The sequence below is a fragment of the Hylobates moloch genome, unplaced genomic scaffold (genome assembly GCF_009828535.3).
Source record: "Hylobates moloch isolate HMO894 unplaced genomic scaffold, HMol_V3 SCAFFOLD_18, whole genome shotgun sequence".
NCBI classification, from domain to species: domain Eukaryota; kingdom Metazoa; phylum Chordata; class Mammalia; order Primates; family Hylobatidae; genus Hylobates; species Hylobates moloch.
Genome location: NW_026652293.1, coordinates 50,230,456 through 50,257,875, shown reverse-complemented (window position 1 = coordinate 50,257,875; position 27,420 = coordinate 50,230,456). Strand labels below are relative to the sequence as shown.

The following is a 27,420-nucleotide window of genomic DNA, read 5'->3' as shown; positions in this document are numbered from 1 at the left end:
AATGAAAGTTGAAACTTTTCCAAGCATAACAAAAAGTACGGGTGTTGTTTCTGTAGCATATACAAAAAAAATCCAAATTAAAAATTAAAAAATTAATCTCTATTTAATTTTTAATTCTTTTCTAGTCAACGTAGTATTTGGGAATATTTCCTCCCAAATCTGCCTACTCAATTTGATGATTATTGAATATTATCTGTCGTCTATTTGAAATAAGTATAATTAATATGGGAGCCATATTCATAAACGTTTAAATGTTATGTTAGAAAAAGTGCTAATTATAGCTTGGACAAGCCTCATTCTTTCATGAAAGGAGATAAAAAGGATGCTATATTTAATTTTAAGTTATGTAAAGTCTTTTTATATTGGGTTAAAAAAGTTAAAAACTTATAGCAAGAGGCAAATAGTCTGGTAAACACATTGGGAACTTTGGCTGTGTTCACAAGAACCTCATTTAAAGTCCTGGTTTTCTACAGTAATAGTACATAGAACATTTAAATATGTGGGTTTATTCTTACCCGTTTTGTATCTCCTCACTTAGAAGAAAGTATAAAATCTTAAGCTACATATAGAAATTGAAAATAGGGCCAACAAGAAAAATCATTCTGTTACCAAGACTTTACAGCCCCTTCCATAAACTCTCACATGCCCCTGAGCAATAAAACACATTTGATGTGATGCTTTCCATTTGTCTCTAGTGTTTATTTTTTGAAGGATTTTTAAAACATATATCACAAATTTCAGACAGATAAATCTGCACCAGTGAATGAACTAAGGACAGCTGATGAAAATAGAGGATTAAAGAATTTGACACACAGAAGAGAAAATGACTGTAACATTTAAGGAGGAGTATTTTTATGGAAACATATTAGATGTATTTGGAAGATTGGCTGGGTGTGTGGGGAGGGGGAGAAAAATATAAATTCCTATTTAATGCATCCCACGGAGATAGAGTTATATAGTCAGTAATTCACCAAGGCAGAAGGGCTCTGACCTTTGCTCTTCTTTAAAGGAATTAAGACAATTAATGACTTTCATGCCCGTTATGACTATAGGCATTAGTAGTTCTTTGCCTCCTGTGTTATGATCTATATTTCAATGGTTTACTGGGGGTTTTATTTTAAGCTGTTGTATACCATTTAATCTACTTCACCAAATCCCACTTAAGAAGCAAAGCACAAACCCAGAAAGCATCTAACTTCTCTTATCTGTTTGCTATAAAAATTTTCACTACAGGACAGATGCTTCATTCCAGCAAAAGCAGGTAGAGCAAAGAAGAAAAAAAAAGACTACATTCTGTCATGACTGCAGTGGCGTATGTCTTGCTAACAGTTTTCCTGCACACTGTTTAATATATACCTATTGAGCCATAATTGGAATATTTAGAGTTTATTGTAGGATATTTGGATTGTTTTTCAAAACACAAAATACTCTAGGGTTTATAAAAGAGGGATGATACTACTAGTGATCTTGTAGTGCTCTGGTCTGATCCTGCAGATAACAAGATTGTCTCACATTTGTTGGTGGCTGAACCGGAGAAGATCTATGCCATGCCTGACCCTACTGTCCCCGACAGTGACATCAAAGCCCTCACTACACTGTGTGACTTGGCCGACAGAGAGTTGGTGGTTATCATTGGATGGGCGAAGCATATTCCAGGTACATTTTCTGAAAAGAAAAAGAAAAGAAAAGGTTGCAATTAATTCCCTAGGTTATGTATATAGATTTGGGCGAATTCAAATTTTTCTCATTTGGACTTAAAAAAATGCTTTACATTTATTTTTAATCATAATTTAGAGCTTTGCATATCCTAATAGAATCCTTAGACTTTATATTATTTATATTGGTACCACCTTGAGTTCTTGCTAGTTTTTCATATGTACAGGTACTACTGCCAGTGTAAGCTAATGAGAATATAAATTTAAAACATTCTTTATCCTTTGTCAAAATTCCTACCTTTTTCCTAGCAAATACTCTACTTTTTCTTTTCATTTTAAAAAATGTTTTTGTCAGCGGTAGCCTAATGTACTATTTTCCCAACTAAGAATCACTAGTTTTGTTCATAGTGGCTAGTTATATCCTATTGCTAGTCATATTCACAAGCTTTGCTTTGGTTTACCATCAGATATTTATCTTAAGTTTACAGATAAATTGTGAAAATAAATATTAAATGGACATGGTAAGTTTTCCTACATGGTAATTTAAAGTTAGCATTTAAAAATATTTCTCTTCTTTTTTTCTGACCCATCCTGTAATATGAACAAATATATACATGCTTGTAGGTTTTGAGAATTTTAGTATTCTACTTGAATTATTTTTTATTTGTTTGGAGTTGAATTTTCAAATAGTTTATAAACAAGTTTTCAAATGATGAGCAATGTTTTTCTGGTACAGTTAACTTATTTCTATCTCCTTAAACTAGTTTGTCTTTATGCTTTGAATGCTACAGTAATTTCTTTAATCAAATTGATGGAAGTCCCTTTCCCAGCCCACACTGAAACCAATTTATTGGTCATGATACGCCAGCTATGTTGCTAACAGTCGTAACGAACTGTCAGGCGATATCGCAGTGAAGCTAATTTGAAGTCATTAGGTGTGCAGCGTTCAGGCGACAATTTGTTACAGTGGTTAGGAACACAGCTGACATTTCTGAATGGCTTTGTTCATTGCAGTTCTAGATGAGGCCAAGCAAATTGTAAACTAATTTAAACATCACTCTGTATTATACCAGCTACTTTGTCTTACACCGTTTGCTAATAAAGCCCCCCAAATTAAGTCAAAACTAGTTAAATAGGTGAGCTTGTATATTCTTTAGAAGACACCTACACAAGGATTACTACATATAAAAGAAGAATAAGAATTTGATTGTGTGGATATTTGATATTGCAGTTGGACTGTAATCACATCTGTATGACTTTTAGAAAAATAAAAAGAAAGGATTTACTGCAGGATGTAAGACGATTGTTGATTAATGCAATGGGAACAGCCAGAATTTACTTCAACAGTGTATGAAAACTTATTTGTAAGGAAAGCACTATTGAAGGGTTTAGAGATGAAAGAAACAAGACTAACATTTGTTGAAGTGTCCATAGACACTTTTTTAGATGATTGATATATATCATTTATATTAATATATCATTATGATATATATACACACATTTTAGATGTCATTTTTTCGCCCAGGATTTCTCAGCCTTGGCATTATTGATATTTGGGATAAGATAATTCTTTGTCATGAGGGGCTGCCCTGTTCATTGTAGGAGGTTTAGCGGCACCCATGGCCTCTACCCACTAGATGCCAGTAGCACCCCTGAATTGTGAGAAACAAAACTGTCTTCAAACACTGCCAAATGTCCTCCAGGAGATAAAATTGCCCCAACCTGACCTTCCTCCCCCAAACTGAAAACCACTGTTCTAACCCAGGCATCAGGTATTATTATTCTCAATTCAAAGATAGGGAGATTAGAGGTAGAGAGAGGTAGAAAACACTTGCGCAAATTCACAGCCATATCCAGTACCTTCAGAGTGGTTTCCTGCAGTAGAATCAAGATATTTTAGTCTCCGGTTGATTGCATTTAAAAAACCTATTTCAAAATGATAATGATGATAATATTGTTATTAACAACAGCGTGAAAAGCTGTGTCACTATGGTTCCAAACCACCCATTATTTCGGAGAGTTCTGCTCAAGTTCTCCCTGAAATAACAGACTTGTAAAGCCAATATTTTGATATCATACAGATAAAGCATAATAAAAACCAATAAAAGTCAACAATTTCTTTTGAACTTTCTAGTAAGGAAAGAAAGTGATAAATATGTAGGTCCGACTGTGCATCCAAGTAGAAATGTCAGCTTACAAAGGGACTTGTCACAGTAAAGGGGCTCTAGTGACTTTTGTAAAGATAGCAACTTTAAATAACTATGAGTAACACCATTTCCAGTGGTGGAAACAATTACTATACGATTATGGGTTCAGTCTTAAGCTGAGGCTTAGAATTGGTGGGGACTGCCGTTATTCTCTCTCTATAGCAAATGTCAGAAGAGTTCACTGTGGAGTGGTGATTCACAGCTCTGATTTTCGTGATACACTGAGGGTGTTCTAAATGATTGCAAGGAATATCTTGGCTTTTCAGAAAGGGATTAGCAAAACAAGAGTTAACGGAAATTAAAAAAAAAAATTTAACAATACCTGTGCCATACAGTGCTTGAGGTAGAAGGAGAGGGTGTTCTGATATCAAAGTGTGCTGCCTTACCCTGGGTTCAGGAGGTTGGTCAGTAGAGGACCACACTACAGCTATACGGACTGAGAGACAGGGAAGTAAAGGCTGGAGAAAGTAAAGATTAAAGTCACATTTCTGCCTTGATAAAAGTAAAATCGTGTTCTTGATAACATGAACCAATCCTGATAACTGGGGTCATAGCCGGAGTTAAAATGAAATCAGAACTGAAATTTCATCCGTCTTGGTCTTAACTTTAAAACTCTTTGTTTTTGTAAAGCTTATGTTAAAGTGAAGTCATTTTTTAATACACTAAAATTCAAGCCCCTGTTATCTTTATGCTGTTCTCAGTTTGTGTAATTACACCCATACACATACATATATATTTTAAAAATTAAGTTTAGCATAGAAAATGAGTAGTTTTTCTGTGCTGCTTCAAATGTACTTTTGAACACTTTCTTTATAAGAAAGTGAAGGATACAACGAAAGAAGATATTGAAGAAAATACATATGGAATGGGTTTTTTTATCAGTAAATAGAATTAGTTGACTTACATTAATAAATCATATAAATGGGAAAGTGTGTTGTTATGAAACATGACCATACTTTATCTCTAGAAGAAAAAAGATCACAAGGGCTTTAGAAAATGCTTGACTTTAGTTGGAGGAGCATAAGGGCACAAGAACAGATGATGGTGCCCTAATAGCCCTTTTTAAGAATGACAGGGCCCAGCCATTAGCATCCTTTTATATCCTTGGAAATTGCTCATGCCTCGCTTTTCTGGTTCCTATCTGCCTGACTCTTTTTTATTCCTCTTTCAATTTCGTCCGCGCTCGGATAAGCGCATGCTAACACAATATGATTGAGCTGTAAAATGGAACGCTGTCGCCTCTAATCGCCTTTATGTAGATACGGAGGTACTGCACACTCCACTTCACTCCCTCTCCATTGTTGGCCTTTTTTAGAATGGGTTGCCAAGTAATGGAGGCTCTGTCAAATATTACAGCTAGGTTTCACAGGGTGTGATAAGACGATTATCAGCCCAACAGTCAGATCTATTATTGTTCTTTTTGGTTGATTAAAATATTATTATGTACTGTAACTTTGTTAGCAAAATGCAGAATGTGCTTAGTCAGATGGTGCTTTAAAAAGCATAACCCATATTAGCTGACCTATATAAATGGCTTAAATATATTTATGGATCTTGCCAGACAACTTAGTTTAAAAGAACAGAATGGTATTTTAACAATTAGATGAATGAATGCATTTTAGAAAAATAGTCTTTGTTTAATATGGCAAATCTTCAGGTCTGCTTGTTTATTTTTGACATGACAAATTAAATAATTACCCATTGAAGAAGGAGGACTTTGCTCAAGTTTGGGGGCCTCAGTTACATTTTTCAAAAGATCTCTATTGTAATGATATCAAATAGAAAAAATACCTATAATTTTTCTTCCTATCAACTGGAGGCAGGAGATATTAAACTCTAAAAGAAAACTACATAAGGAAGATGATGTAATAAAATAGTCTTTAAGTATATGTATTCACGTAAGAAACAGAAATCTAATCCATATAAACAAATATTTACTATTTGCCTTGAAACATTTTTTAAATAAAAACATTCAGTTAGGAGAACATATCAAAAATTGCTCATTGACTTAGCTTTTTATAGTTTTCTCAGAAGCATTTAGACTTCTCTAACAATGAAAGGAATCTATAAAGAACATGGATAGACTGTTTCTATATTTAGGGTATAAACTTTGAAAAAGAATAGCCAAGTATGTGTAAATATTTATTGCTAAAGATACTGCTTGAAGATATATTTATTGTTCTAATAAATTTTAGACAGTCCAATTTTTAAGATTATATCATCCACCAACCAAAATTACGGAGGTTTCATTTTTAAAATACTCATTACTGGGTGCTGATGGATAAAATACCCATCTTAAAATAGTAGCACCATTAAGTGACCAGGATATGTGCAAAAGCACAAGAAAATGTGGCAGAAATAATTTAATGTTATGTTTCCGTTTGTAATGTAAAGTATGTTTCTATGTATATATGTGTGTGATTAAGGTTTGATGTACAGGACACAGGACATGGTTGACTAAGGGTGAGTTATACCATATGTTAGTCATACCTTATATTCTGTTTTGGGTCTGCATCATTGGCACTTGAAAAATGTTTATTGATTTGTTGACTAAAAATGTACATGGCACAAAACTCTTAATTGGCTCTAAGTTTCCACCCTCTACTCCATCCCATAACTCAATTTACATGGACTTACAATCTTTCTGCTTTGCTGTGAATGAATTAAAACACTTGCAGCCGCTTTTTTCAGGATTAACTTTTCTTTTGTATATGTAACCAAATGATTTTAGAACTGTGAAGTAGTTAAGTCTTTTAGTTAAGTGGAAGAAAGTTAAATGTAAGACCCAAAACCTTGGCACTTAATAAGACTGTTTAAATTATGGAATGGGTGCGGTGGCTCACGCCAGTAATTCCAACACTTTGGGAGGCCAAGGCAGGTGGATCACCTGAGGTCAAGAGTTCGAGATCAGGCTGGCCAAGATGGCAAAACCCTGTCTCTACTAAAAGTATAAAAATTATCTGGATGTGGTGGTGGGTGCCTATAATCCCAGTTACTCGGGAGGCCAAGGCAGGAGAATCACTTGAACCCAAGAGACGGAGGTTGCAGTGAGCCGAGATCATGTCACTGCACTCCAGCCTGGGTAACAAGAGCAAGACTCCATCTAAAAAAAAAAAAAAAAAAAAAGAAACAACCAGAAAGAAAAACAGAATACAATTGTGAAATATTTAAAGGTTATTTTTAATGTACCTGGTAGTTATATACCTGTATACCTGTAGTTGTGATTAATAAGGGTCAAATGATTCTGAAAGTAAAATCAGAAAACTTGAGCTGTCATTGAGTAATTTTTTGTAAGTTACTTAATTGCCCTCACTATCAGTTAAAATAGAAATCAAATGAGGAAAAAAATACACATGCAAATTATTTATATATATAAATAATTTTCAAATTATAAAGCATTATCTAAATGTACAGCATTCGGTGCTCATTTTTATTTTCAAGGTACTGCCATAGATTGTCATTGCAATTAAAACCAAGTGATCTAAAAAGTTAGTATTCATAAAAGCAATTTATAAAAATTCAGAACAAACATCAATTTCAATAGAGAGGGGAGAAAAGCTTATTTAACCAAGAGAATCATTGTGTAGATACTGTCATAATTTTATTCTACATGGGCAGGACCATTGGCGTCTAAACAATTTAGTCCAGCCTCTTTGGTTGAGACTAAAACAACTGAAAATTTACCAGTTTAATAGTTTCTGAAGTCACAACTAAGGCATCGAAATAGGAACCAGTAAGTTGAGAAATAAGTTTGGAAAAAAGTAATCTGAAGTATTACCCAGGGACTCTATTTTCTGCAGCTACCCTTGCTGGAAACAGAAAAGTAGACCAACAGAGAAGTAGCTAGGTTTCCTAGGCAGAGATCTAGTTCAAGAGACAAGCCACAGTTGTGAAAAATGCTCAGAGAGGCCTGTCCTCACCACTCATGCCATTGTTTTTGACCTAATATACAATTCTGTCATCATATTAAATATCCTGTGCTCATGTGATCTCCATTCCAGCATTGCTTTTGCTTGTTCCCAGGACTCCCCGAAATATATTTGCCATCCATACATAACCATGCTCTTGTATACCTGTGATCAAAGTGAAATAATCATTTCATAGTAATCACTGAATGCAATTTAAGTATTTGAGTGTCTGCTGTATATCTAACACTACACTTTGTACTATGGGAAATTTAAAAGATGTACATGACATAACATCTACCCTGAATGTTGGATCTATGTCTGCATAAATACATATACATACGTGTGCATATATTTGTGATAATCTACTTGGTTTACAACTTTAATAGTTCCAGAATTTATCCAGCTTTATTTTTTTTCATGGGATTAAGCTTTAAATATAAAACTAATTAACATCTCCATAGTTATGTATTGTTTACAAAAGACCCTTATAAACTTTTATGTGATGTCCGCAACAACTCTATAGGTAAGTTTTAATCTTATTAGTCCCACTTTATAGATGAGTAAACCTGAGAGTCAGGAACCTTGACACACACCGTTCATAATGATACTTAGACACATAGTATATTTAACTTAATGTGTTTTTTGGTTTTGTTTTGTTTTGTTTTGTTTTGTTTTTTTAACAGTGGCTTCCTTATATCTTTCTTTTCATTCCTTGTCTGCTCTTCTTTTGTTCATTGTCATTTGTTCCAGATTACCTACTTCTGTTTGATAACAAGTTAAGGCAAAAGTAACATATTTGCCCTATCATTAAATCTTATCTATACATTAAAAAATGAAAGATTAAAGGGAAGGAGAGTGAATTTAAAAAGGAAATGTATGTCCCATCTTTAAATCAATAAAAATCAAGGTGCAGGAAATCAACATGGCACATGGATACATATGTAACAAACCTGCACATTGTGCACATGTACCCTAAAACCTAAAGTATAATTAAAAAAAAAAAAAATAAAAAAAAAAAAAAAAATGGTGGTATTTGGTTACATGAGTAAAAAAAAAAAAAAAAAAAAATCAAGGTGTTTGGACAAGAGTATATTCTAAACATTCCTGATTACAAGTTTTACTGAAACAAGTCAATCACTAGCTGCTCATGTGAAGAGCTGGCAAAATCCTTAAATGATTGGCTGCTAAGATTGGATGCTCCCCTTCTCTGACTCTCTTCAGATCACTGGGCAATTAATCTGAGTGAAAGTTATAGGTAAATTGGAGCAGAAGTGAGTAGTTGTGCAAGACTTTCGACCATATAAAAAATGTTAGCTCTACCACTTAACAGTTTCTTCTTAGTTTCTTCCTCCCTCCTTTTTGCCTTCCTTTCCTTCCTTCCGTGCTTAAGCATTTAATGAGCTCTATGTCAGACCCTGTGCGCTAAGGATACACACATGAATACAGCACAAATTCTGCTTTTAACATCTTCACAGTGTGGTGGGTGATTCAGAGAGATGATTTGACAACTATAACTGAATGCTGAGGGCTATGATAGTCCTCTCCTACAGAGTCACATGGAGACTTAGAAGGAGGAGCATGGGAAGAAGATGTGACTTGAGGCTGGAAAGATCTGCAAGGACCCCATCACGGAAAACCTTGAATTTCATGCTAAGGAAAACAAATTTTATTCTGAAGGCAGTGAAGTGCTATTGAAAGTTTTAACTGAAGATGACCTGAGTTGAACTGCATTTTGAAAAGATTAAAATTGGAACTTTTGAATTATTTTACACGCAGAAAGATTTCCCAATACTTTCAAAAACAATTCCTGAGTGCCAAGGATTTCTGTATGTACTGTGTCCTAAAATATGTTATCATTTGAAGGCAAGTTCATGGTAATTGCTAAGCTCTTTTGAACGATAAAGTGACAGGATGAGCTCAATCATTCAGTTCACCATATATTATAATATTTTAGAAGCCTGAAATTTCCTGAAACTTACCTGAGGATTATCAAAATATCAATATCCTATAGACTTGGCCCAGGTCATATATTTTTTTTTTTTCTGGCACCCTTCTTTTTTGTTAATGGAGCTGTTACCTCTGACTTTTTAGTTATTCTTAAGCTGCTTGATAAGTTAGAGAAAGCCTTGTGGTTTTGTGAGAAAATTGTTATATAAAAGCTGGCATAATTAGTATCATTCATAGATGCTTAAATGCTTGATTAAAAAAGCTTTTTCTACCTCTAAAAGAAAAGTTGGGGGAGGAGTGCAGAACACGGCGCATAGAATGTTTTGTTTTCCCCTTTGCTCCTTTTTGACCCTCTCTCCAACCCTAATCCCACTTCCCTTCAGTGGGCTGGTTGCACTTTTTCCCCTGTGTCCCCCTTTATCCGCCTCAGCCAATCTCCAAATGAGTGCGTGTCTATCCTGGCCTTGGCTTTGACACTCTGTATATATTGATTAATAGTTGCCCTAAGCTCCTTTTAGCAAATCAAATTTTCACTTTTAGCAAGGATTTCGCCTCTGATTTATTCAGCAAAGTGAAATGCACTAAATTGACTTTGACATTCAGGGAAAATGGCTGAAAAACAAAGAGCAGAGGAAAGAGATATAAATTGTGTGGCAGCTGGAGACATCAGGCATCTGAGAAACAGTTTTGTATAGAATACAGTCATTTAAAAGCACTTTTTAAACAGGCAGAGAAGTGATTTCTTAAACTTGTTTTAACTATTCAGGTTTTTTTTTTTTTTTTTTTTTTTTTTTAAAAGAGGGCACCTGTATTACTCAGCTGAACTTAGAATTTCTGATAGGATAACACTGTATTTTGTGCATATAATAGCTGGGTAATCCAGCTTTGTACCTATCAAAATTAGTTTGTGAAAACTGGAAAGTAACCTAATTATTTTGGAAGAGAAATATTCAAGTCACTTTAAACACAAAATAGAATTGTTACCTTGAAAGTGCTAGTGATTTATAGTAAAGTGTGTATGTGTTTTAAAGGATAGAGCTTTTTCCACCAGAAGGAGAATTTGAAATAATTTTGGATCACAAACCTCAGTAGAGAAAAGCCATGTACCTTTGCTCATCTGTATGCTTTTTTTCCCCCAAGAATATCAGCCTTGGCTGTGTTCTTTTATGTGACTGAGTCAGCCTACCTCCTTGTTAGACCAAGGTTCAGTGAATAAGTAACCACCAGGTTCAAGAAACAAAGTGTGGTTTTGATGTGTAAAAGGCAATGGTGCTGGTGTGGATGAAGAAAAGAGAAAGGGAGTTGAACTGAACTCAATATGGACACTTGGGGAGGAATTAAAGGTGTGAGGAATATCAGGGAATATTTTTGATATTGAGATCTAATAGACTATTGCATCGCCTCTCTTGAGGGATTATCAGGGCAGTGAAAGGAGAAGAGGAAGGAAACGCTACAGCAAATTCCTTTGCTGTTCATTTCCCTCTTTCTTGTCGACGATGAATTTTCCTTATTAATCACAGTAAGGGTCCACATAGATGTAGTCGAAGCACTATTCTCCCTTTAACTGTACATTTTTATTATTCTCTTTAATTTTCAACAAATCTAACGGGAAAGCTGTACTAACTGACATCAAAAGTGACCCCAACTATCCATATTAATGGCATTTTACAAATTAGTTTTTTTAAGAGATGGGGTTTGGCTCTGTCACTCGGGCTGGAATGCAGTGGCATGATCATAGCTCAGTGCAACCTGGAACTACTGGGCTCTAGCAATCCTCCATCCTCAGCCTCCTAAGTAGCTGAGATTACAGGCATAAGCCACTGCACTCAGCTCAGATGAGTTTTTTTTTTTTTTTTTTTTTTTTTTTGAGACAGAGTCACTCTTGTCGCCCAGGCTGGAGTGCAGTGGCACGATCTCGGCTCACTGCAACCTTCGCCTCTTGGGTTCAAAGGATCCTCTTGCCTCAGCCTGCAGAGTAGCTGGGATTACAGGTGCAGGCCACCAAGTCCGGCTAATTTTTGTATGTTTAGTGGAGGAGGGGTTTCAGCATGTTGGCCAGCTGGTCTCAAACTCCTGACTTCAGACAATCCACCCACCTCAGCCTTCCAAAGTGCTGGGATTACAGGCTGAACTACCGCGCTCAGCCTCAAATGATGTATCTTAACACCGTACCAAGTGTGTCCACAGCACTAGACTCTTATAGAAATATTATTTCACTAAAATCCTGCTGCTTCCTCCCCAATTCAGCCATCATAAATAACCTCAATTAGAAGATTTCAATTAGAAGAAACAATTTAACCTGCCAAAATCACTCATTGACAACAGTCTAAGCAGGCTATGTTGTATGCTAAATGGTCGTAACACCTCCATTTGTTTATACATACTTTGCTATGACTCTTAAGAAGAAAACTTTTTTTCTCCCAGAAAAAAAACACAGTTTTTAATTTTTGATTTCTGGAGTAGTCCACAACTTTTATATTAATTTTTGCCAGGTTTTTTTTTTTCCTATAGCAAGTGTCAGGAATGATATACAAAGTATGTAAACTCGAAGTAGGGGTTTTGTTTTAGCTTTTTATGTACACTTGGATCTCTTATGGTGCAGTACAATATTATTTTCATATGAATTTAAAAGTACTAGTGCGTTGTATTTTGGAAAGGAGAGAAATATAATGAATAAACCCAATCCATGATAATTCTGAGAGCAATAGTCAACTCAACTTAATCTGAAACTCTGCTAGTCTCCAGTAATCACATAACTTTGCTTCCAATGAGGAAATTATATTTTCATTGCCAGAATGGGCATTATTCTGGCAATGACAAATTGTTAATATTAGAAAGTCCAGAAGGGGAAAAGACCAATTTCTTCAACTGGATTTAGCTTAAGCAAGTTGAAAACTGAATGTCCAGGTCAGCAACACACCTACCCAGTTTCTGAGAATCATCTGAGCCCAATTAAATACCATAACACTAGGGGTGTCTCCAAAGAGCAGCCACCTCCTCTCTGTATGAGGGAGCTTCACACCTGCTTAACCTACATTAGGAAAGGATTAATTACCTGAAGTGCTGGGCCTCCTCCACCAGTCAGCACGTTTGTGCCAGGGCACATGGTGGCCTGGGCTGCAGAGGGAGAGAGGGAGAAGGAGCAGCTGTGAGTTCCTGGAGAAACTAACTCTTCCTGACATGGTCAGCATTTTAGGAAAAAAAAAAAAAAATAAGTCAAGCTGCTCTTATTCTTGTGATTTGTCTGTGTCATGGCAAAGCCCAGTGGCAGGGTGTCCTCAGCACAGATTTGTATACCTAAAAGAGGAATGCACTCTCAGAGGTTCAACTGCAATGTTTTTTAGATTCATCTTTTGCAGAAAAACATGGAATAATTACTTCAGATTTTTCAGCTTTGTTTCTGTGAATTGCTGTTATTCTAAAAGAGAGAGCTTTAGAATAAATGTTCCCAAACTTTCAAAGTATGATTGTTTATTTAAAAGCATGTCTAGAGGAAGCTTTGTAACACCCCTTTCTAATATATGGAATAATATCAAAGCTAGATCCCTTTCCCCAAAAAGTCGATTCTGGGATGATAGAGCTGGAATGGCCTTTAGAGATAATTTGCTAGACCATTTTATTTTAAGGGGAGGCACCATACTGTAGTCAGCAATGTACTGTCTTTGTAGTTAGAGACCCTCGTTCAAATCTAGGTATTGCCACATCCCATGAACTCAGTTTGCCCATATATAAGTTGGGGTTAGCAATACCTGCTGTATGGATTGCTGAGATAATCCAATGAGCTAACATAGGCAAGGTGCCCAGTCTAATCTTTGACATATAATTTCAAGTGTTCAACAAATGTTAAACGCCTTTACTTGCACATTCACTTATGGATAAAGATGCTTAAGACCAAGAAAGTTGAATGATCTGCATGAGGTCACAAGCTAGTCAGAGACAGAGTTGAGACTAAAACTCAGGTCTATTAATGCTCAGTTGTGCATTATTGATATTTATCATTATCACTAATGGTTTTTCAGAAAAGAGTATACTATTCCTGCTTATGCATGGTATTAGATATTTAAAAATTATCATCTTAACTTTTTCCTATATTACATCACATTACATATATATATACATATATTTATATAGACAATATATTATATTTCTTGAAGATAGATTAATAGCAGTGAATATGTTTTAGGAAAGTTATTTTGGTATATTTGAAAAATTAGATATCACAAAGTATAAACAATAGGCCTCTGTTATTTGACATAGCCTGGGTATACTCTGTGAATATATCAGATTAAATCTGTTTCTGAAGGACTATTAATTTATAGATATGGTTCAGAATCTTTCTATTTTGTGCAGAGAGATATAGTAGAGAGACTGACTGAGGTTTGTGATTGGGGAACATGGCCAACAGCACAAGTGGCCGAGAGTTTGGTTGATGGAACAACTGCCAAGGATCTTGATGCAGAGCTAAATAGTAAAGACAACAGAAGGATAAAATAACATGAATTTAAAGATGCTTTAAAGGCACACCCCAATAATAAATCTCAGTCAGCCTCTCTACTATATCTCTCTGCACAAAATAGAAGTATCTTTGAACATGCCATGTAAGCATTGATGCTATCTTTGAACAAACACTGTTTCTGGCAGATCAGTACATAACATTTGGTTAAAATTAGCTTGTGAATAATCCACGGGTTTTAGTTAACCCGATCGGTTGTCTGACCCTTTACATTCTGAGGGTTTTAACACGTCTGTGTATTTGCCGTGAAACTTTAACTCAAATTTCCAAGGCAATATTTTATAGTTAGAATAGAATTATTTATTATTTAATTTGAATCTAACCGTACTATATTGTATGGTTGAGTACATTTTATACGGCCTGAGAATGGGTAGCCAGGTTATCACGAAACATCAACTAGGATATTTTTTGAGACATCTGAATATGGAAATAAGCTTTATAAATTCAGTTTGACATTTTCCTAAACACTTTGTAATATTCAGTTCCTCAACAAAAATACCATGTGCAATATATTTTTGTAGCAAGCTCATGCCTATTCATTTATGCACTAAACAAAGTATATATTAAGAGCCTACTATATGATAAGCTTTACTAACACTGCTGTTCTTGGGAGACTGTCTTTGTGAGTATTTTATGACTATGAAGCATGGTTTATGCATTATCAAAATATTTTTTGAAATTTTATTTCGAGACTGTTGTTCTGCAGCCTATTCGGGATCATAATTTTAATTCTTCTGTCTCACATAGTCAAGAGTCTTGAAGAAGTGTTTTGAGAGTGATGTAAGTCAGATGTCAACCACGCCTCCTGGCCTAGTATTTCAGCATTGACTGTTCTGCGGCTCTCTATTCCCATGTTCTGATTATCAGCCATAGTCTGTGGACTAAACTGAGAGCCAGAATCTGCCTGAAAGGGCTTTTATGCTGTTCTCAAACTCTGTATGCATGGTTGTTCTGAAACCATTTGGATTTTAAATAGTTAAACTACTTCAGAAATGGAGTCCCTTTATGAACAGAGACCTGTTTTCTGCATTAAGGAGGATGGCAGTATCTTTACTCTAAGAAAAGGTTCTTCATTGACCATGACTTAATATGGGAATATAGAACTGATTACAACCATTGTTTTTCTCAAGATTGTTAAGGTTGTGTTACATCTCCTGCCGTTGACTTTTGTTCTCTCCGGCAACAACACAGTTCAGAGGTGTGGGCTCCATGTTGCGTCCATACTTGGCTTGTTATCCTCTTATCAAGCTCTTAGCATCCCTTTGTTTATTTGAGGCGACAGGAAGACTGTGTAAAGGCTGCTTAGTCAGGGATATCAGCCTTGTTGGCAGTGGAGTGATTGCCAGTTGAAAAACAAGGCATTATTGCTCATTTTTTCCCTCTTATTAGTTTGATTACATTTGCAAATCAAATCAATCCATCAGACATGATCAGGCCTCGTCCGCATTTTAAGGAATAGTAATCTCCGTCTAATAAGATGCAAATGTGTCACATCGGTAAGTAACCAATAAATCATCGTCTTGTCTTTGGCAATCATTAAATATCAGAACCAACAGTCAATTTTTAGTATTTTCAATTTGCGATATGCTGCTGGAATATAAAGATAGATGGACGTAATTACACAAACCAAACACTATTTCAGTTCATTCCAGACAGCAAATTTAGTGGAAGGTATAACTGGCTTGTCATCACACTACATTATTCCTAGCGGTTCATGCAAAGTTCACAGACAAGCTTCAAATGGACATTGCTTTTTTTTCAACTTCTAACAATGTCCCCACAATGGCAAGCAAACTTTGATGTAAGGGCTTGAACTGACTTCCGCACGGCTGTTGCAGTCAGATGCCAACATGACAGAAAACATATGCTCTCTCCCATCAGAAACTGCTGGCAGTGCCAGCTCCAATCTTCTATATTTCCTCTCTTAGAAAAAAATGAACTTACAACTGTAAAAATAAAGAAAAACAGGAACAACCAAGAACTCTTCAGGTGATTTATGCCATGCTCATGTGTTTGAATGGAATGGTTTTCCTTCAGGGGGAAAATGTGAACAAAAACTTTATTTTTCTAAGTTTCACATTTTAGAGCTTCTCTGTGTGGGCAATGTATTCTTTTGATCTAAGCCATTCTCTGTGAAGATGTGCATGTATGCAGTGCCCCAATATGGCCAGGAAAGAGAAAGAGTGTGTTAATTTGGGGCACATACTGAAATCTTGGTAGATATAAGATGTTATAATTCAAAGGATAAGGAATGTAATTGTTTGGATGGACTATCTGATCTGAATGTCTTTTCTCTAATTATGCTCGCCTGGCAACTCAATATCTGCTGATGACCTGTGACACTTTTTCCTTTCTTTCTTTATTTGCAGAAATTGTCCTATCACAAATGAAGGACCCTCCCTAATATCTCTTGGTTCTACTTGATTATCTCAATGCAATCAATATTCATACTTTCCCTCCTTTCCAATATTTTTCTCGTATCTGTTTCTCTTTCTTTAGAGTTCTGATATAAAAAATTCTTTCCCATCATTGATCTTACGGTATTTAAAATTTGCAACTCTCTGATTTTCTTTTTGGTCTTAGCCTTACCTAGTTACTGACATCACTTTTGTTCTTTTTCTTTCTTCTCTGTAAAAGTTATTTGCCTTCTCCAGTGTAAGTTGCTAAATAGCATGTGAAGAACATATTTATATGACCTTGGTGCACTTGCTACTTATTTCGGTGGCACTTGAAATAGTCATTGAGAGAGTCTAGTTTGTCTTGACAGATTTGTCATATTCTATATAGTTAAAATTTAGAGCTTAACATTTGGCAGTACCAATCCTTTGGCCTGCTAGGTCCCTTATTTGCATGGAGAAAAGCAAATTCTTTGGAATCTTACTTAATAAACACTCTCATTTGAAATTGACAAAATTAAAATTTTTACTGCATTGTTTACTTAATTATTTTAAATGTGTTGGTTACCTTTACGGTAATTACTCTGCAAGGCAATATACAAAAGTAAGTAGGGTAGATGGAGGCACACTTTCCTAAAGCTTAGAGTCTATTGGGGAATACAGACAAGCAAAGAGGCATTTATAACAGTGCTCTACGTGCACTGATGGAGTAGCACCGCGTACTATGGGTATACCATGGTGGAAACTCTAACATTTGGAATCAGGGTAGACTTCTTGAAGGAAATAACATCTCAGCTGGATTTGCACAATATAGAGTAATCCAGTAAAGATAAATGTATGGGAAGTTGTCAAGGTGTCAAATGTATGGGAAGGTTCAATTATTAGCTTCCTTATTTTGGTTAAACCTATAGTATAGGTTAAACAAATCCATTTTCAATAACTCTGCCTCATTTGTTAGCAGAACTGAAGAACATCATTCATCGAAGAAAGAGCATTCTTTTCAGTTTTAAGGAATTATACTGTAAAAGTTGTATTAGACTCTGGTTATAGACCAAGTCAGGAGGCTTCAAATTTAGACAATGGGAACATGCAGTCACTTGAGAGAGGTCAAGACAAATTTTTGAATCAACATAATCAACTTATAAAATGTCACATGTGTACCCATTTGATTCACCTTTCATGCCATACAGGTGGGCAGACAAAATGAGCCAAATCTTATAAAAATGAGCCAAACTTTACAAAAGCAATTTTATGCCGCTTCCAGTGTTGTTTTTCTTTCTGCACAACCGATGTGAATTTTTAAAAATACAGTCCTGGTCTTTCCAGGTGATTGTTTTGGTAGCCAACCCACATAGCTCAAGGAACCCCATATATAGCAGCAATTGCCAGGAACCCCTATGAGTTACTGCTGATGAAAGCCATATAGCTCATGCCTTTGAAGCTTTGTACCAGAACCTTATGCTCTCTCTAACCAATTTACATACCACCATGGTATGTTTAATTTGCTTTTTCATCAAATCAATAATGGGTCTAATTGAAAAAATTGGCAGTGCTACGTGCAACCTAACTACTGATCTCAATGTTTGCGGGCTAAAGGGAATGTTGCATAGCTCTGTGTCAGACACCTGCGTTATTGGTGTACTCCTGCTACTAATGTGTACAAAAACAAACATTAATACAGGTGGAACATCTGCACCAATTGATCACTGTGCTATGAGAATTAATCACCTGGCTTTCAGCTTGAAGAATAAAATTTACATCTTTAATGTATGAAATGTATTAACACACACGCTTGCACCATCGACAGGGTGATGTCAGCAGACGTGTATGTACAGCCCCATTAAATGTGTGCCTCTGGACAATTGTACCTGGGAGTGTAAATGTAGGGCTAAGTTTTAAACACTTGATAGAATTTTTAAAATTTAGAATTGAGACTTTTTTGTTAGCAGTGATGGAAAAAATTTGGCAGTAATTCAAACAAAGGGACTAACATTGAACTCTGGAAATCTGCCTTCAAAAACTGTATGAGGAAGGTTTTGAGGTTGAATTTTACTCTTTCTCATCCCAATCCAGAATGGGTTTTGGTATCATCATCATCATCATCATCATCAACAACAACATCAACATCATCCAGCTACATTCATTGAGCTCTTGCTAGGTGCCAGGCCTGATACTGATTATTTTACATATATTATCTCAATTAATCTTAAACCTAGACTTGAAGATGGCCTCTCCTACCATTTTATAACTGTGAAAATTGAAGTTTAACGAAGTCAAACAAGTTGCCTGAGATCCCAAAGCTAGTAAGATAGCAGAGATGAGCATGTTCTCACTCACTCATAAGTGGGAGTTGAACAATGAGAACACATGGACATAGGGAGGGGAACATCACACACCAGGGCCTGTCAGGGGGTGGGGGGCTAGGGGAGGGATAGCATTAGGAGAAATACCTAATGTAGCTGATGGGTTGAGGGGTGCAGCAAACCACCATGGCACATGTATACCTATATAACAAACCTGAACATTCTGCACACATATCCCAGAACTTAAATTTTATATATATATATATATATTTATATATATGTATTTATATATATATGTGTGTGTATATATATGTGTATATATATATATATATATAGAGAGAGAGAGAGAGAGAGAGAGAGAGAGACAGCAGAGGTGAAATTTAAATTTAGGTCTATGATTGCAAACCCTGACCATTATCCACTATGCTAAACCAAATTACTAATATAGATTAGCCCTTTTTAACTTTCAACCTGATTTTTTTTTTTTTTTAAAGCACACAGTATCTCCAAAACTTAGGCTGACAAAATGTAGATTTCATTGATACATCTGATAATGTCGATTTGATCATTATTACAGGACTTGCTACATATTTGGCAAAGACCACTGCAAAATGAAAATGCCGATCCTCTTGTTAAAAATTTATTATGAATTTCAAGGTGGTGACAACAGAGCATTAAACCGAGCATGGCTTCCTGCACAGTTTGCATGCCCATGAAGCCGGCCTAGTATTGCTATGAGAGATGGAGATTTTGCTTGGGAAAAAGTTTAGGAAATAGAGGAGGCCCTTTTGTTCAAGTTTGTGTAGATTAGGTTTGCAAAAATGCTGCATAGACCCAGACAAGCTTTTTTGATACCATTATTCTCAACAACGAATAATTCATTTAAGAAGGAAAAAATGTTTTACATCATCACAAGCCAGTAGTTGACACATGGGGCAATTTTGCCTCACAGGGAACATTTGGTAATGTCTGACAATATTTTGATTGTTACAGTCAGGGGAGAGAGATCCAGTGGACAGAGGCCAGAGCTGCCACTAAATAGTCTGTCTTGAACAGGACAATCCCCCCACCTCCTGCTCTCGTCAAAGAATTATGTCAATAGTGCTGATGTTGAGAAATCTGTCTTAAACCATCCTACGAGTGAGTTTTTTAGTTTCCTATTCAATTTTGCAAGTCTTATAAATTAATACATAAGTAGGATAGTTTTATTATCATCTCTAGTCTCTCACTTGACAAGAAGTCATCTTCATCAATCAGATCAATAAATATTTTTTGGGCAGAGCAGACAGGGTATATTTGCATGAGCACTCTGTGAGCAGTACATTTCATCTTTGGTATTTAAAAATAAAACAGAAAAAATAGTGAACTCTAAAAAGTGGCCAAGGAACATTTGAATTAAGAGTTTTCTTGGAAATTTCATGGGAGATATTTATTACATTGTTAATTACATATTCACATATAATGGGGAGAAAGAGGCCATTGTAGCACATTGAGTAAACAGTATGCATTTTAACAAACATATAAATATGTATGTATTCATCAAACAACATTTTCTTATTATAAACACTAAGTGATAAATGTTCTAAATACGCAGATCAAAGCTATGTATATTTGAAGACATTTGAATTTTTAATAGATAAATCTTTTATATGAATTTATACAAATAACATCAGAATAATTCTGAATGTTAATATTAATCTGGACATTTTTAGAACTTATGCATTGGGGTGGGTATGTTACAAGCTTGACAATGAATTGTTTAAAGTTTGTATGAAATCATTAATACAGGCCAGGTACAGTGGCTAAGGCCGTAATCCTAGCAGTTTGGGAGGCAGAGGCAGAAGGATCACTTAAAGCCAGGAGTTTAAGACCAGCCTGGACAACATAGTGAGATCCCGTCTTTAAAAAAAGAAAAACATAAAAATTAATAAATTAGCTAGGCATGGTGGTGTATGCCTGTAGTCCTACCTACTGGGGAAACTGAAGCAGGAGGATTGCTTGAACCCTGGAGGATGAGTAAGCTATGATTATGCCACTGTACTCCAGACTGGGTGACAGAGTGAGCCCCTGTCTCCAAATGAATAAAATAAATGGGTACATTTTAAAAAATCATTATATGTAATATATTGTTACATTGCATAAATACCAGACAATTACTTGAAAATATATAAGAGGCTATATGATTCAATTCTTACTGTCATTTTCTAATACTTAAATTGTTTTACTAATCATTTAAGAGAAAAACACCTATAAAACCATAGTTTTATGCAGAAATTTTTATTAAGGTGAGTTTCATGTCACTGTCTTTCAATTCAATTTCTCTCCATCTAGGACATATTATACCAAATTTTGAATAACTCCAACTCCTTACAGCAATGTTACAAAACAAAACAAAACAAAACCAAAAGTGTTTTTTCTAGGTAACCTGAGAAGGTATTATATTTGGAATAGAGTCCCTCAGCTCTTCAAACTCGTTCTATGTACCATTCTAACTAGATTAACTCTTCTTCCACTCCACAGCAGATTTGAGGGGAGGTTGATGCTAAAGGGAATCCCATGGACAGCAATTAAAAGTAAGAGAGCCTGCATGAAAAAATATGAAACGCAGATTAACTACCAAAAAGCCTAGCACTGGAAGCTGTGTAATGTGGGTTTGGGTATCCCCCATATTCCTCAGTAATCTTGGAGGGCATCTCCTTACAACCCTGGATCTCCTGATTGGTTCCTGATATTGTGCAGATTCTAAGTCAGCAGGAAAATTAAATATGTATGTAATAGACTTTGTTTAGGAAGAATGAGAAATATGTAATTATTTTTAAGGAATTTAATCAGGGTGACTAAAATCTTTAAAACATGTTTTGGAGTTTTATATAATGAAATTCACCTATGTGAAATGTCTCTTCACTTTGCAGTTCTGAATTATTATTACTCTTGATCAAAAAATAATAATGACAATGATTATCACATGCACAATGATGTTCAGATTATAAAATCATTCCAAATAAATTTAATATTCACTTGCATTTGATACCTACAACATCCCTGTGAAGTTGTTGTCGTCATCCTCCTATTTTGTCCGGATGAGGAAACCAAGACCCAAAGTTTATTTCCAAGTGCACACAGTTAACTCTGTATGAACATTTGCATCCTGAATAGTATCACTCAAGTAATTGCTATTCACATTTTACAACACATATGAATTCAAGTTATCAAAAGTTTCTATTCAATATTTGGAACAAATCTCTAAGTTTTTTTGCATTTTCAGCATTATTGAACATAAATGCAAAAAAATAAGATTTTATAACCTCTTCATTTTTTTAACTGAACTATCTCTTAAAAAGACATGTTAGTAACTTCTACTTGTCATTATCATGTTAAATATAAATAAAATCCTGCAAAGTGTAGAATACTGTTTCAACCCTGTTCATCTGATGGTGGATACTATTTTTCCAGTGAACAGACTGAGAGACTACACTGCAAATGTAATCATAGTTTTCGTAGTGAAGCGCCAGAAACACATTAAAAAATGTGATAGTACATGTTGAAATTCCATGTATTTGTAATCCAAAATTTAGTGGTGAGCCTCTAAAAGGCAACAATTAAACGTGAATATTAAGACGATAAAACAAAATTAGAAGCTTGCTGGGATCCTGGTGTGATATAAACCCATGTTTCCAGGATGAACTTTAACCACCTTGAGGTTCAAGGCAGTTATTTCTTTACTCATCAAGAGCTGTCAGGGATTAGAAGAGGCATGGAAGAAATTTCTTGGATGTTTTGTACAAAAGAATAAAATATATTTTTATCCCTAAACTTTTTTAATGATGATAGAAAACTTCGAAACATTCCTGATGAATACAAAATGATAATCTTGAAGGCAGGTTTGGAAACAATACTACAATCCAAAAAAATAGTGTCATTCCATGAATTTAATGGATGGATAGTACAGTGCTGCAGGCACTATCAGAACACACAATTTCTTGTCAGCGATTTGAAGATTGTCCCATGTGCATTGTTGCACGTGGCAACTAGGTAGTAGTCAATTTCCAGTTGTATTTTACAGTGCACTTAATTCACAGTGTTTGTCAATAGGGTGCTATGGCTATTTTGAGTGGAAACATATGTGTTTTGTGGAACTTTTCGCATTCTTTGGTTCTTCCACTAAATCCCTCAGTTCAAAAACACTGCTGTACATTTTCAAATGCCATCTGCTTGAGGGGAAAGGGGAGATAGAAGTAGACTTAATTGAGAACAATTTGAGTGCAAATAAATACTAAATTAAAACCAGTCCCCATCAAAATGGGATTATTCATGCATGACACAGGCAAGACTGTATTGTCTATACAAAATGTGAACCAAGAGCTACATTCATAAATGAATAAATAGGTAGAGAGAAGAAAAATTCAATCCTACAACATTACTGATGTATTTTTGTGTGGAATTCAATGTTTTAAAACACAGTTGGAATCATTAAGAACTTTATTTAGTAAATGAGTATTAAAATGTGAAAGTTTAAAAAACAAAGTTTTGAAGGACAATTAGAGATATATGTGTAACAAATGCTACAAAATAATAGTTTTCTGAATATTATTGAAGTATAAGCCTTCATATGGCAGTTTTCTATCTCTTAATTCTCCCTCTTACATTGAGACCTAATAGGAAATTCTAGGGATATGTGTGATGCATCATCCACTGTTGCTGAGATGTGGCTCTCTCTTTCATTATTACATGTTGATGTTTCATTTATATTTGTATTTAAGAGCTATAGCTACTTTTAAAGAGTTGCTTTATAAGGAACCAAAAAGAATTGCATCTTTTTATTCTTCCAAGAGAGAAAAAAGCCTGAATCCTACTAAAGTGGTTAAATAAGAAGTCCCACATCTGGGAGGAACATAGAAAATCGTTCAAGAAAGAGGAAAAAAAAATGGAATTCAACAGGATGTGAGCATTAAAAGAGATGCCCTTTGTAAACCAGATGAAAAGGATAGGAACTGATCAACAAGGATTAGTACTAGAATCAGAAAACATTCTCTCTCTCTCTCTCTCTGTGTCTCTCTCTCTCTCTGTCACAGACACACACCTTATACCCACAGAATGCAGTATATCCATTTCATGAAGAATTACCAAGAATACATCTTAGGCCAGTTCATTACCAGGGAATGTCTTGGGTTCGGCTCCCGAAGTATGGCCAGAATGAAAATCCCAAACCCTTGGTAGTCGAAGCTCCCAGGAATCTTTTGTGTGATCACTCTCAGGGATGCACAGGAAGGTTTGGTGTGAGTCACGATTTTCAGATAAAGGTAAATGGACTATTTGAGAAAAACTAAAGGTTTGGCTGAAAGGAATTCAGTCACAGTATTGGTCTAAAAACGATTGCAGACATAGAACAAAAATAGAAGTTAAAAAAAATTGTAAACCATTCCCTATATCCTGGCTTTGTTTAACAAGCAAAGACTTTGGTCATTATAGCTTCTCTTTATATAGTCCCTCATCTTAAGCTCTTGGCCAGGGTATAAATAGCTGATCACACACACAGACACACACACACACACACACACACACACACACACACACACACACACTAACCGAAAGACTCAAATAGCTAAGCAAGCCTCCCTTACTTCAATATCATTATTTCCCAAACTTATTATTAAACTGAGGTTCACACTCCATAATGTGTAACAACATACAGGAAATGATAATGCCATTGACTAAGAGATAACATTTAGCTCTCAATCCTTCTGTGATCCTATTGAATTTGCCTGTTAAGTTCTTGGTGTAATTAAAGCAGATAGAAGCATTCATACATTTTGTTGCAAATTGATATGATCTCTTTTGTCTGTGATCTAAGTGAGATTGCCCTGTAGTTTTTAATTTAGCAGGTTAAGAAGCACAATTAAAATATCATGAAAAAGATCATAATCAGAAACCGTCTTTTGGGTTGTTCCTGCCAAGTAGATAAAGGGGTTGGTGTATTTAATAATTACCTCCTTTGCTGTACATTTGTTCTATTTGTGGGTTGAAATGTTAATAAATACCTTGCACTATTCCAGTGGGAAAAGCTTTCCACCTAATTAATAAAACTTGGAAGAATACCTAGGACATTGAACCATATCTTTCTTATTAGTGTTGCCTGCCTCAAAAGAGAATCCCTGTCTCTTCAACACATTAGTAAATGTCATCTTCCCGGGTTATAAAGAAACATCTTGAAAAACTGCCTGTTTTCAGTAGGACTAAAAAAGCAAATTCTCTGATTTTTTTTAGAGAAATAATTCTACTCTTAAATTTTAAGTAGTGAAAGATCCTAAACAAGCACAACAGGAATGATTCTAAAGAGCATACCTTAGTAAAGCACCACAATAAAGAAAGTTTCACATTGGGATATAATTGGCTTTGAATTAGCCTTTATTTCTAGCTATTGTTTCTCCTATATTTCGGTTACTCAAGTGCTTTCTAGGTCTTGATCCTAGAGAAACTGAAACAGAAATTAGCAAGTAGCACTATTACATCTACATCTTTACTGTTATTAAAGGCCATGTTACTTGCAAATACATTTATTTATGTTAAAATTGAATTTAGAGATGAAAAATTTGAAAACATATTACTTTAAACATAATATTGACTGATATAGAGAAGTTGCTCTTGTGAGTTGGTACATTTAATGAATATTTCAGCACATATTTTGTGGTTTGAAAGATAGAATACTCAACAAATTAAACAAGGTCCCTTGTCTATGGCCATGTCTAGTCTTCAGTTAGAGGCTTTAATTATAAGCCTGATATTATGCATTTTAGTTCTAATTTAAAATGTGTAATAAATGAAAAATATGTGTGCCACATGATCTATAGAATCTTTTTCTGCATAGAATACGGAAGTTTACACCCGTTTTATCATATATGAATTTCTGAGTCTATTGGCTTTTCTGAGATTCTTCCAAATATGAAAATATAATAACAGTATATGAATTCTATGGGAAATATTAATAAGAGAGAAGGCTCACAAGGTTACCTCTATAATAGATATGTAATAAGGTGGAAATATTAAAGTACATAAATTCTACATACAATGTGGCCAGAGAGCATCTCCAAGAATGATTAGGTTAGCAGAAATAGGGCCTATTTTAAATTTCTTGGTTAAATTATGATTTTTTTCATTTTTCACTTCATTTCAAGATTCTTTTAATAAAGTTAAAATTCAAAGTAACTTTTTGACTGTTCTTTAGAGGGTAGAATTAAGAAATATTTTGGTAGTAATGATTTTTGTATGTATGTTTACATCTCCAATTAACTTAATTTGGTTTTTTTTGGCATCAAAGGCGAGACAACAAACTAATATATTTAGAGCACATTCCGTTATAAAACTACTAAATTCACAATACACTGCTAATGCTGTGCATATTGTCATTCATCTCTTCATTTTTTCAAATATTTTATAGAGCACCTACTATGTGTGAGTCTCTGCTAAACACTAGCGATCCAGCAGTGAACAAATGTGACCAAAAAATCCCCACTCTTGTGGAATGTAAATTCTAGTGAAGGAGACAGAAAATGGACAGGAAGGACAGCATATGCAAAGGTCCTGAGGCAGGAGTGTGCTTGGATATTCCAGAAATAGGAAGGAGGCCCAAGTGATTGGAGTAGAATGAACCGAGGGTCAGGGAGGGTGGCAGAAAACAAGGTAGGGGGCAAGGGGAACTGACTGTCCTGGTGTTTTCAAGTATGTTATCTCACATAATAACCTATCTGTTAATAGCCATATTAAGCAACCAAACGAAAACTGTATATTTTTAAGTTATATCAGGGACATGTCATTCTTACTAAAGGCTTATATATATATGAAAATTCTTCAAATTCACTAAATAAAGAAATTGTCAGCAAATATATTTAACCATTAGCTAAGATGTGGATTGGTATCTATCTATCTATCTATCTGTCTGTCTGTCTGTCTGTCTATCTATCTATCTATCTATCTATCGATCGATAGATAGACAGATATATCTCCAGTTTGACTTTTTCCTTCCTTATAACTGAGGAGTAATCCCTCCAAAGATTTGAAGTTAGACTTTATTTGTGCAACTAGAATGGTATTCCTCATCTTCTAGACTGTGTTTGAAATATTAGAATTATGATTTGAGAAACGAGCATGTATCTCAAAATCTGTTTTAAATGTGTATCATGACAACAAATGTTTAAGTCCTATGCTTGCTAGAGTAATTGTTAATTGACATGACATGCCTAATATAATGGTGGAATTGGTTTATCTAGGTGGCATCATCTCCCTTGCCTGTTCGATGAATATTTTGCATATGATAACTTCTAAAATCATTTCCTGAGCTTATTTTCTATGGTCTTATGGACTTTATTTAATAAACATCTTGCAATCTCATCATACTGGTGCATTTAACTTTTCAGAGTTACCTTGAAACAATTGCTGTTAATTGGGTGCATGCTTGCTCTAGATGTAAACCTAAGAATGTGTAGCAGTAACTTGG

General features: G+C 35.0%; 1 protein-coding gene across 10 annotated transcripts in view; it reads left to right on the top strand.

Annotated features, from left to right (window-relative positions):
• ESRRG (estrogen related receptor gamma) overlaps positions 1 to 27,420 on the top strand; it is a 595,534-nt gene that overhangs the window by 530,568 nt on the left and 37,546 nt on the right. For 9 of the 10 annotated variants that reach the window (XM_058430555.1, XM_058430554.1, XM_032136353.2 and 6 more), the window contains one exon: positions 1,474 to 1,656. In XM_058430555.1, the coding sequence (XP_058286538.1) occupies positions 1,474 to 1,656 (183 nt within the window). The remainder of the gene's footprint in view (positions 1 to 1,473; positions 1,657 to 27,420) is intronic. The other variant, XM_032136352.2, reaches the window with a different exon arrangement.